General features: G+C 41.7%; 2 protein-coding genes across 2 annotated transcripts in view; one reads left to right on the plus strand and one right to left on the minus strand.

Moving 5' to 3' along the window:
• Positions 1-12,730, minus strand: part of HMGN1 (high mobility group nucleosome binding domain 1) — a 1,114,480-nt gene that overhangs the window by 328,345 nt on the left and 773,405 nt on the right. The gene's annotated exons all lie outside the window — the stretch shown is intronic.
• The window catches only part of PCP4 (Purkinje cell protein 4), an 85,457-nt gene that overhangs the window by 36,014 nt on the left and 36,713 nt on the right, over positions 1-12,730 (plus strand). The window contains exon 2 of the mRNA XM_042457839.1: positions 4,196-4,247. Coding sequence (XP_042313773.1) covers positions 4,196-4,247 — 52 coding nt within the window. The remainder of the gene's footprint in view (positions 1-4,195; positions 4,248-12,730) is intronic.

Here is a 12,730-nt window from a genome sequence, read left to right on the forward strand (position 1 = left end):
TATTATTATTATTATTATTATTATTATATTTTGCCATCAGGAAAATACCTTTTTGTTTTCCCAAGTATTTTAATATGCAAATTGCTTTCATATTTATTGTTGTTGTTGTTATTGTGTGCTTTCAAGTTGTTTCTGATTGATGGCAAACCTAAGGTGAACCTATCATGTCAAGATTTGTTCAGAGAAGGCTTGCCATTACCTTTTCCTGAGAGTAAGAGCATGTGACTTACCCAAGGTCTCTTAGTGGGTTTCATGGATGAGCTGGGAATTGAACCCAGAGTCATAGCTTTTATAATACTTTTCTATATCATGCCGTTTTAATGGATTGTATTCTTTTAAAGTGATTTATCACATTAAACATGTTATTAGCTGTTCTAGGAAGCTGCTGAAGGACAGGGTATAAATCCCTTAAAGGAAATAGCGAAAGAAATGGATTCATGGGTAGCCTACATTACTTATCTGCTTATTAAAAAAAATACTTATCTGCTTATGTCATTCTTTAGGAATATATATATGTATCATCATGTTAGGCATTCTGCTAGTTTTTGACTTAGCAGAATATGATGACATCACGTTTACACATGTCTTTTATTAGAGTAGACATTACCAGGCAGACAGCGGCAGTTCTCTAAAATATCTGAATCCTTTAATAATGCATCTCTTGCTTCAAATTCTTCCCAATGAGAATTTAATTGCTAGATTAGCCAGAGGAATGCTAATTTGTATTACAGTACATCTCTATCACTTTTTCTTATCCATTAATCACTATCTAGTGATCCAGTACATAAGGGGCTCAAAGGCAATTTATGATAATGCTCATGATAATTAGATTTTATATACACGTGGACTTAAGTGAGAAGCAAGTAATCTCTGAGGTAGAGGATTTGCCAAAGACAAGAAAAGATTCAAGTCTTTGCCAGGATGCAACTGTTAACTATTAATGACATGTTTGTTTTGCTCTTCCTCTAAGCTGTTCAGGGCAGCACATTCTGTCCTCTGGTTTGCCCTCTTTTCCTTTTCAACAGTACCAACGCAAGTCCTCATGGCTGAGGCAGGTTGTAAACCCATGTCTCTTAGTTTTAGCCTACTGTGCCTTGGTTGGTCAACTTGTGATGCTTCAGCTACTTTTGGATTGTAGCTACCATCATTTTTCACAACTCACTCTGTTGCCTGGGACTGCTGGGAACTGTAGTCCACAAGTATCCAGAGGGCCACATATTGATCATCGCTACACTAAACCTTACTGGTCAATAGCATTGCTTTTTAGAACCTAAGATGCAATCAAATTCAAGCTTAAGAAAACGAGGTATGCTAATAAGATTAGATAATAACTTTTTTCCTACTGTGCAAACCCACTCTACACTATGCATCCCAGCTTCCATAATGTTTTGATTGGCAACATCCTATGTACTCTCTGTAAATGCAGTCCTTATGTTTTTCTCTGATAGACAACTCTCAAATTTCAAGAACTTTCCACTGTATGATGCCATGTTGACACATAGACAAAAACATTTGTTCATATGCAGTGATCATGACAATGCCAATTAGGCAGTGGATCGCTGGAGTGACATTGTCTAAGGGCCATGTGGAGATAGGGTTGTCATGAGTCAGGACCTCCAAACCGGGACAAATGTAGGACAAATGCAGGACAACATTTTCAAATGTAGGACACAGTTTTTAAAAATGGAGGACACGCGAAAAAAATTGATGCTTTTTTTAGAAATGTTAATATAAATGCATGTTTCTTAGGCATGATTAAAATGGAGGACATTTTGGCATTATTCGTAGACAGATCGCAGAAATGTACTTCTCTTTCTGGCCACCCCCCTCCCCCCATTCCAAACAGCACATTTGGGCATTGAATATGGCTTTATTTTAACATCGCCTCTTGCATATTTCAGAGGCTTATTCCACAACCAAACCCTTTGGGTTTAACACTGAACATGGGTTAACATGGCTATGCATATAGAACATGGTTAAACAAAAAGTGGATTTGCCCTCGGTTTCAGGTGTCTTGCACCAACTATACTTCTCAGAAGTGTGTACTTGGTCAAGGGACTTTGGTTTTTCTTCATTTTGACTTGTTTTGTCTGTATTCCTCCCCACTAAATAAAGGAGACATGAAATGGAGTTAATGGGTACAAGTTGTTAAACAAAAAAAGTCTTGTGAGACTCTGTAGGCAAGAGGTGCACCATGTTAAGAACTGCATTAAGCACACTTAGGCTGCTGCCACACTGCTTTCACTCTCATCACACCATCCTATGGAATCCTGGGATTTGTAGTTTGTTGTGGTGTCAGGGCTGGGCTTTGAAATCTCAGGCATAAGAGAGGCAAAAGGCTTGGGCTGCATCTACACTGGAGAAATAATCTGGTTTGAGACCACTTTAACTGCCTTGGCTGAATGCTATGGAATTCTGGGAATGGTGGTCTGTTCCAGCACCACAGCAGAATGGCAGTTAAACCCCTGGAAAGCTCTCTGACCAAGGTGACTAATGCCCTCACCCCAAAATGTAGGGGACCCAAGCAAAAAATGTAGGACATGGCCAAAAATAAAAGCTAAAAACACCCATGTAATTATAAATCCATGCTTCTTAGCCATGATCCAAATGGAGGACATTTTGAAATTTGACAGAAGAGGGCATATCCTGGAAAAGGAGGAGGATGTCTGGTCACCTTGTCTCTGGTCCAAAATACACTGCCGAAATAAAACATAGCTGGACTGAAATGCCCAGAGTTCCTCACCAAAGCTGCATCCACACTGAGGAAATAATCCAGTTCGAGAGTGATTTAACTGTCCTGTGTTAGTGCTGGGGAATGCTGGGAATTGTAGTACACTGTGGCCCCAGAACTATCTCTGATAGGGAGTCCCATAACCCTCCAAACGTAGTTGAAGTGCAGTGCCCAGAATTCCTCCCCAGGTGCATCCACACTGAGGAAATGGTCCAGTTTGAGACTGCTCAGTGCTGGGGAATCCTGGGAATTGTAGTCTATTGTGGCCTCAGAGCCATCACTGACAGAGAAGTTTCAATGTCTCCCAAACACTAGCATTGAGTTAAAGCAGTCTCAAAGTGGGTTATTATTCCTGCAGTGTGTGAGAGAGATATAAAGGATAGGGGCTGGATTCATTCCTTAACTCACAAAAGGAGGATCTCTGTGTCCAAAACACACTGCTTGGACTGCCAGGGCTCAGTGCTATGGAATCCTGGGAATTGTAGTTTATTGTGGCACCAGAGCTCTCTGATAGAGAAGGCCAAATGCCTCACAGACACCAGAATTCCAGAGCATTGAGCTGGGGCAGTTAAAGGGGTCTCAAAGTGCAGGGGGGGGGGGAGAGAAGAGAAAAGCCAGGGAGTGTGAATGAGCAGCTCACCTCGGCTGTGGCTGCTCTGAGAGGAGGAGGAGGAGGAGGAGGAAGAGGAGGGAGGGAGCCAAGGGAAGTGGCCAGGACCATCCGGAGGAGCCCCTGCTTTTCCTCATTATTGCAGCCTCCTCCCTTCCAACGCAGGCCCCAAAGGGCCAAACTGCTGGCAAGAGGCTCTGCCCCCAGGCAATGCCTCCTCCTCCTCCTCCTCACCTCCTGGCCCTGAAGGCTCTTCCTGAGTCTGGCAACCTCCTCAACCCGGGATAAACCTGAGTCAAGGAGGAAACCATGCAGGGACGCCCCCTAGTAGTGAAAAACCATGAATGTCCCGCCGGCAGGAGGGTTATGGCAACCCTATGTGGAGAGGACATATTGGAAAAGTTATCCAGAGAAATGCTTGAAAGCAATACTACCTGCTCTCATAGAACAGTCTGCACAACTTAGATTATAAAGTACCAAAGTAAGTAGAAAGGTGCTGATGCAGGAAATCGCTTGGGATGATTTTCACAGTGAGGCACATGCTGCAGAGGCAGGAGGGGGCCTCCAACTCACTTCCACGGATTGAACCTGACTTCACTATAGCAATCAGTAAATGCTGAAGGAGAATAAAATAGAGCTGAAACTAAATTCTGTATTATATTACAGCGTGCACATACACATACACCAAAAATGCAAAATAGAAAACAATTTCTCTTAGGAACCAAGAAGTTCAACATTGGCATTGGGTATGAATGAGGATGAGCAAAAGCCTCTTTACAAATGATTGGCTGAATGAGAGATTACATATTTGTGGTCTATCCATAATCTTCCACTTCTTTTCTTTTCTTTTCCAGAGACAAAGTACTGGAGCAACAAATGGAAAAGATAAGACTTCTGGTGAGAATGGTAAGATTTTGTGGGATTATATTTCCATGTGGTGACTCATGTAATTTATTCTGATTCAGGGAAAATACCCCTCTGTAGAGACAGATGGGACTCACACTTTAGTAAGTGCAATTGGGCTGTGGGTTCAGTCAGACATCTCCCTCACCCATCAGGCAATAACAGATTCTGTGTCTTATTTTGGTTTTAGGACTTACCTGAGCAATTCATTCCAAAATTCTGACAATCTTTTTAAAAGTTATAATACATATTTTAACCCTTTGGCAATAAAGGTTTCCTAGCATTTGGGCATGTTTGACTTTCAGAATTATGAAATTATATGACATGTGTGGAATGCTCCTGTTGAACATTCCAGTCGATCAGTGGCAATTCCTTCCTCCATGATGCTCCATTCCTATCACCCTTCCAGCCACATGTGGGCAGCCTGTGGTTTGTGTGGCATGTGCAGCCTTTGGAAACCTTCATTGCAAATCACTATGGCTATCCATATACCCTAATGCATAACTCAGCCAAGTCTGTCATTCAGATGGGAGCATGATTGGATTGGGAGGAAGTGCATTTGAATGCTTCCTTGCAAATCACATAAATTGGTTGGGCCAGAAGAGTGTCTGATGGGGAAGACGGTACATGATTGTGAATAGATCTTCTTTGCTTCTCCAGTCCTGTTCAGAATCACTATCCTTATGCTGCGGAAAAGGAATGACACCTTAGGGAGAAAACTAACTTTAAAAATACCACTGCTACAACCATGCTAGTCGAGCCAGGTCTCAAAGAGTCAAAGACCCAAAACTTTAAATTAGCACGGAATATGACATCATCTGTCACTCCTCCAGACTTCTATGTTTTTTCTTAGCTGCAACCTCTACAGTAACTGGGGTGGGGGGAATGGATTTTCTCAGCAATGACATAATACTGGCTGAGATGTCATGCTGGAATTGCATTACAGTAAATCTCTCCATGTGGGGTCATGTTAATTGTGCTGGCCAACTCTAGTACTGAATGGCATCATGATGCAATTGAACCAGGAGATTAAACACTCATCCAACTGCACAATCAAATGTTTATGCATATCCTTGCACATGGCCATCCAGATTTTCTGTATCAAAAAGAAAAAAAGAAGTCCACCTACTTCAATAGGGAAACTTACACCTGAGTAAGACACCAACAGGATTCTGGTCACTAGGATCTATCCCTGTTGTGATGCAAAGCACAGTGGGCCCTTAGTATCTGCTGGAGTTTGGCTCCAATATGTCACATGGATACCAACATCTATGGCTGCTCAAGCCCCATTGAATATAATGACATAGTAAAATAATGTCTCTTATATAAAATGATAAAATAAAAGATTGCTTTTTGGAATTTATATATTTTAAAAATGTTTTCAAGCATGGATAGTCGAATCCATGGATAAAGAATCTCCAAATGATTTTTTCCTTCAATCTCCAAATTTCTATCACTGAAGACAGTGAGCCACTCAAAATCATTTACAGCTAGAATTCTTACACTTTCTGTATATGCATGCCTAAATTGCATTTTTAAATGTTCAACTGAAATTTTAAATTACTACTATGCTAGAAATTTGGGATTGAAGGAAAATTGTATTGGGGGCTGAATTCTCATTTGGATAGAATATTCTCATTTGTTCCACTCTAGCTATGCCCCTGCCCTTGCCCCACCTATCACCACAAGGTCTCCAAAGGGGGAAGTGTATATGCCCCCACCCCTTTACTCATAAAACTGATTCTGTGTTCTGTGTTCTGTTAACTAGCTCAATCCTCATTGTGTGTGTGTGTTTTGATTTTTTCCCCATGATTTTTTCCTCTGAAGAGATTTTTTTTACTTTTACAATTCATAGGATTTCCTTGAGTCTACTAATACCTCCCTCTTGAACACAGATGGTGACATTTTAGCTATATAAGCCACAACACACATCTCTGAACACTGCAAGTAGAAGGAATGGTCTCCAAACATCTCATTCAAATTGCATAGTGTTCTCAAATTATCCACAGGTCTTTCAGAGGGCTCCAAGCCATTGCAGTGTGGTTTCGTCTTTCTAGAGGATTGAAAGGACATGATGCTTTAAAAGCACATAATAATGAGAAGCTTTGGAAAAAGCAGAGATAAATTCTGTCCCCGTCAGACACCTTTGCCAAGTCATCTCTGGTTCCACATCTTCCGCAACTGTATCAGCATTTCACTTGCTGACTCAGGGGAAAAGCGAACATAGTCAAGCTGATTTGTCCATCTCAGGTGAATCTATGAATGAGTAAGCTAGCTTTTGAAACATGCACATTTTGATAGCAAATTCCTTTTGGTAATTTAATTATCTGCTGTTGTTTAAAGACAAAGGATGTACGTATTCCTCTCAGTGCAAAACACAGAACAAGTATGAAGTGCGGTGGCTTTTCTTTGTACAAGTAGTGGTAGCTATTCAAACAGAGAACAACAAAAATAAAAAAGGCAGGCAGAAGAGCAGTGTGTGTGCGTGTACTTTGAAATTGCCCATTGATTTATGGTGACCTCATGAATTTCATGGGTTTTCTTAGGCAAGTAATACTCAGAGGTGGTTTTGCCAATTCCTTCCTTTGAAATAGAGGCCCGATACACACCACCAGGAAGCAGTGTCCTGGCGGCAATAGTAGGGCTCGGAACTGCGCACCAACCACACGATCCCAAGCCCTACTACGTGTGGGTGGCAGCCTAATGGCAGCCTCCTGTCCACACAGGGGCTGCCATCTTTATGTAAGGGATGCACAGCATCTGCGCATCAGTGCATGTCGCTTACATCACTAGTGCGCCAGTGGGCATTGTAAGAACCTGGTTCTTTTTACTGTGGAGGGACATTGCATGGTTTGGCAGTTGCTGTGTCCCTCTGGAGAGAAACAGGCCACCACCAGCCCACTGTTTTGGGCGGTCTGTCCTGGGCCACAGTTTACAGTACCTCGTACTTGCTGGTAGTCTCCCATCCAAGTACTAATGAGGACTGAAACTGCTTAGCTTCCAAGGTCAGGTGGAATCTGATGTGGTGTCTTTAGTGTTTAGCTCCTGGAAACACAAAACAGGAAACCCAAGATAAGTTCCTATGGGGATCATCATCATCTTCACCACCAGCAGCTGCAGCACCACTGTCTTCTTTTTCATTTATATCCCGTCTCCCCCCACCACACCCCACAAACTGCAGATGAGTTTGAAGGATGTCTAATTGCTTTAGGATAGCCATCCCTAACCCAGCATATTCCAGATGTTGGACTACAAATGCCATAAACCCCAGCCAGTGTCTGAGTAATAGGGCTTGCAGTTCAAGGCATGTGGAAACTTCCAGGTTGGGAAAGGTAACTTATACAGATGACCCTTTGGATGCATGGGGGTTCTTTCTGGGACACTGTACAGATGTGAAAAAAACATGAATAATCCATATTATTAAATGGTGGTTTGGTGAATGTGTATACTTCAGTGTGTCCATGTTTACGTCACTGCTATTCAATAATAAGAGATGTGATGAAGTTTACAGATCTGAAGGGCCGTCTGTAGTTTCCAAATGCCAGAGTATGCTGCCACAGTCATTTTGTGACTGGGAAGCAAGCAGGAGGCACCTGGCAGCAAGAATCTGGCTCTAGTTCTGCAGTTGGAAGTAGAGAATAAACATTGCCCTCCCTCATTAATAGCTATGCATATTTGCTGGAGATATCGGTAGGTGATATCATTGCCCTTCTCCCATCCTCCCTTGGCCATGAAATGGTTGTGGCACTTTCCTTTAGCACTTGGAAACTGACTTCTGGAGGGAGGAGGACACAGAACTGTGCTTGTGAAGTGTTAAGTTTCAGAAGGGCCATGTAGGATCCTGCCCAAGCTCATATGTATTCATAGTGGTATAATGTTCAATGCTTAGCTGTCATGACACATCAAAACAACTACCATATATACTCATCTATAAGTTGATCTCATGTATAAGTTGAGGGCAAATTTTGAGGCCAAAATTACGGATTTTGATATGACTCAGGGATAAGTTGAAGATAAAACTTAGGGGCATGCAACAAAGGATGTAAAGGACGAAGTTTACTGTCTTCATACAGAAATGTCCTATTCAGATCCTTCTAAGCCAAATTCCTCTTGGCACTCTTTTGAGGGGAAGCACCAAAGATGTGTCACCACTGCCATTTTCCCACCCAAGCATTCAAAAAGGCCAAAAGCAGCATCATGGTGGAAAGAGTAGAGGGGGTTGGTGTATCTTTTGGGTGCTCCCACAATGAACTAAGCTCTTACCTTTTGTCACTCTGCTCAGAGAAGGAGGACAGTTAAAATACACTACTTACATTGACTTGTGGATAAGTCAACCCAGCTTTTTGGGGTCAATATTTTGACAAAAATTTCTAGACTTATACATGAGTATATACAGTATCTTGAATCTATGAGTGTGAGTGTGTTTGTTTCTTTAATCTGGATTGCTCCACATTTTGAGATTGACTCATTACAAGGTGCACAGAATCCTCTTTTGGCTTTGCTTCCCTAATAAGGCTGTATGCCTTTCTCCTTGGTACTGTTTATATCATTGTGAAACACAATGTTCCTAATAAAATTCAATTATGAACTGAAGACAAATGAGAGAAGCAGGAGAAAGGCACAATTTGGAAAACACCACCTTTCCTTCAGATTTTGGGAACTGAGTTGATCTTCCCTCTGTATGTGGTTGGTTCCTTCTCCCACAAAGTCCCTTTCTCAAGGGATGACAAAACCAATCACAGTCTTTACAGTTTTTACAAATCAAGCAGAACATGTTTTAAGTGCCTTCTTCTTTCCTTGGAAATAACACTGACCCAAAAAGTAGTACATGTTGTCCCTCTCTTGGTTCTCATGCATACCCGTTTTCTGCTCACTCTCCTACTGTGTTCACAAACATTACATTTTCCATAGTTCAGCACTTGCTGCCACTCATCTCTCTTCACAGCAGCCTACGTGCCTTGTGCATAATGTATAAGCTGTTGCCATACAAATAGTCTAGCACATTTGGGAAGTGGAAAAGTGAATCTGTGCCAATGGAGGCTGGCATCCAAAGTCACATCTCTCCTGAAACATGCATATTACTGTCCTGAGCTGTAAAGTTCTTCTCTGTTTAGTGTAACTTAAGGTAGGAATGTCTTTGTTTCTCTGGCCATCAAAGCTCTCTTTAGATAAACATATGAAAACAATACGATACTCATGGTATTATTATGAGAAGTATAATAAACAAGGATTTGTGCTAGGTCAGGATTTCAATGGCTTTTCAACTATTATTCTGAGAAAAAATACAAGATAATTCTCACCAGCTGGGAAGGAAAAACAAATATGTCCTCTGTTGATAATTGATACTTTTTTTGAAAGAAACACAGTCACTTCATAGTCTTGCTGAATACAGTGCAGATTCAGATCTGTAGCTCTAGGTTATGAATCCATAATTGCAATCCAAAATGCCAACTTAGATAAATATGTGGGGAAGGGCTGTAACGATGGTGGTCAAGACATGTATTGTACATGCACTGAATATGAGACACTGCAGATACATTCCCTGGCATCTCCTTGTAGAACTGGGGAGGATTCTTGTCTGGAGAGCGGCTGCCACTCAGTGCAGATGCTACAGAGCTAGATGGACTGACTAATGATCTGACTTGTTATAAGGCAGCTTCCTATGATCTCAAAATAGAATTAGGATGGAGAGATTCCTCTGCCCCCCCCCCCCGGCTGCATTTTTACCCTATACCCTGTGATCTATACTAGGGCTTATTTTACTTCCTTGGCTGACCTGTAGCTGAATATTTCATCAAATAAGTGCATCTTTTCAATCCCATGGGTTTCCTTTGCCAGTACCTCATTAAAAAATGTAGCTGGAAAGACGTCATCATGGCAATGGCTGCATAGCCTGCCACATTCTGTCTGTGAACTTCACAGGAAGTTTTTGTTTCATGTATGATTTAAGATGTTCAATTTCCATTCCACCAAAGTGTATCTCCGGTGTTAAGCAAAGAATATGACAGACCAAGCTCTGCTTGTCTCAGCGAATGGGGGTATTCTGGCTTTTTCAATATGATCTGCCCTTAATAAGGGGGCTTTTCATAAAAGAGTGGAGGGAAAGCAGTATAGACAATCAGGTCCAAATGTTTTCAAAGAAGGAGCTACTAAACAGCAGATTAAGTTAAATGTCATCTTATTTTTAATTAACTATATCTCAGTTATTTCTCTGCATGCTGATACTTCTGCTGCATGTCTTCAAGTTATTTCCAACTTATGACAACCCTAAGGCCACCCTATAACAGGGTTTTATGTGGCCGAGAGTGTGTGACTCACCCAAGGTCACCCATTGGGTTTCCATGGCTGAGTGGGATATCAAATGCTGATTTCCAGAGTCGTATAGTCCAACACTCAAACTACTACACAAAGCTGGCTCTCTCTGTGTATGTTCAACAGTAAAAACCAAATGGAAACAAATGAAAATGACCAATTTGTTGTTGCCTGTATGAGATTTATGCCTGCATGCCTGTATAAGATTTATGTAATAGAGTCAAAATGGCAGGATGTGGAGGCACTCTTCTAAGACCAAGTCAGGGCTGAATTCACAAGTACATAAATTATTTTTTTTAAAGGAACAAGAAGTGTCAGTTCATAGCAATTAGCTGTCCATAGAAGGAAGAAACACTTTGTATATCTTTTTCTCTCCCACATGCTTCCTCCAGATCATTGTACATGAAATCTCTATGGGAGGGGTGGGCAGGGCCAAAGCCACTTTGCAGGCCACATGTTTACATTTTTCAAACATTTTTTCAATTTTGTTAAATGCAAATGGATTACTGAAAGTTAGAGTAATTACATCTCAATTAATTGTAAAATATATAATTATAAAAATGATAAAATAAAACAAAACATTAAAACAACTGTTCAAACAGATTTGAAATTTTGCAAACTATTTTGCGGGTAATACACTGGATTTGGTCTTTTGTACGGAAGCGGAAAATCCGTGGCGGAAATAAACTAATATTTCCCCCCTGTCATGGACGGATCATTCCTTGTGGAGGCAAAAATCAAGGCTCCTACCCAGATCCCCCCCGGGGGTGGGGGACCTATTAGGATGGTCCACCCTCGAAGGCTGATGGAACCCAAAAGGTTCCAAGAAGCCTTAGAGGGCACATGGTTGGAGATGACGGCGATTCTGTTGATGCCCTGACTGTATCTGGGATACCGTCTTTCCAGGGCTATACACAAGACGCTCCCAAGCGCCCTCTCAGGCCTGCTTCCAATGTAAGCCCTGGTATACGGAAATCTCCGGGCAAGGAAGCGAGTTCTGCGACGGCTAGAGCATCGCTGGCGGAAACACCTACGCTTAGCCGACAAGGCTCCCTAGACCGCCATTGTTTTTTTTTTTTTTTTTTTTTTTTTTTTTTTTTTTTTTTTTTTTTTTTTTTTTTTTTTTTTTTTTTTTTTATTTTTTTTTTTTTTTTTTTTGTTTTGTTTTTTTTTTTTTTTGGGGGAGGGGGGGGGGGGAGGGGGGGGGGGGGGGGGGGGATTTGTAGGTTTTTTTTTTTTTTTTTTTTTTTTGTTTTTTGTTTTTTTTTTTTTTTTGTTTTTTTTGTTTTTTTTTTTTTTTTTTTTTTTTTTTTTTTTTTTGTTTTTTTTTATTTTTTTTTTTTTTTTTTTTTTTGGAGGACTGCGGAGAGGCGATACGAGCAGCTAAGAACTCGTTCTATGGTGCTCGTGTCGCGTCCGCGGATTCGCGTCCAGCAGAGTTGTTCAGGGTAGTCAGGGAGCTAACTCAGCTGCCTCCTGCCCCGAACCAGATCCTTGAACCTTCTAAGGCCTGCTGCGACCAGTTTAACAACTTCTTTGTGGATAAAATCTCTCAGATAAGCGAAGGTCTTAACGCCGGCGTTAGGGCAGAACCTAGGGTAGAGGCATCCAGAGCCTCTGTGGACTCCATTAAACTGGATCAGTTTGAGTTGGTCAGTACCTTTGAGTTGGTCAGTACCGATGATGTGGACAAGATCCTTGGAAGCGTTCGGAAGACAACCTGCTCTCTCGATCCCTGTCCCTCATCGCTAGCGGCTCAGGGCGGACCGGTGGTAACCTCATTGTTACACCGGATTATAAATACATCTTTGAGGGATGGGCAATTTCCATCCAGCTTAAAATTGGCCATTGTAAAACTGCTGCTAAAAAAGCCCTCCCTCGACCTCCTGATGCATAAGTGTCGCGTCCGCGGATTCGGTCCAGCAAGTTGGTCAGGGTAGTCAGGGAGCTAACTCAGCGCTCCTCCTGCCCCGACCCAGATCCTTGAACCTTCTAAGGCCTGCTTGCACCATTTAACACTCTTCTTTGTGGATAAAATCTCTCAGATAAGCGAAGGTCTTAACGCCGGGCGTTAGCAGAACCTAGGTAGAGGCATCCAACCTCTGTGGACTCCATTAAACTGGATCATTTGATTTGTCAGTACCTTTGAGTGGTCAGTACCGATGATAGTGGAC

Source organism: Sceloporus undulatus, chromosome 3 (genome assembly GCF_019175285.1).
Source record: "Sceloporus undulatus isolate JIND9_A2432 ecotype Alabama chromosome 3, SceUnd_v1.1, whole genome shotgun sequence".
In the NCBI taxonomy this organism is placed as follows: Eukaryota; Metazoa; Chordata; class Lepidosauria; order Squamata; family Phrynosomatidae; genus Sceloporus; species Sceloporus undulatus.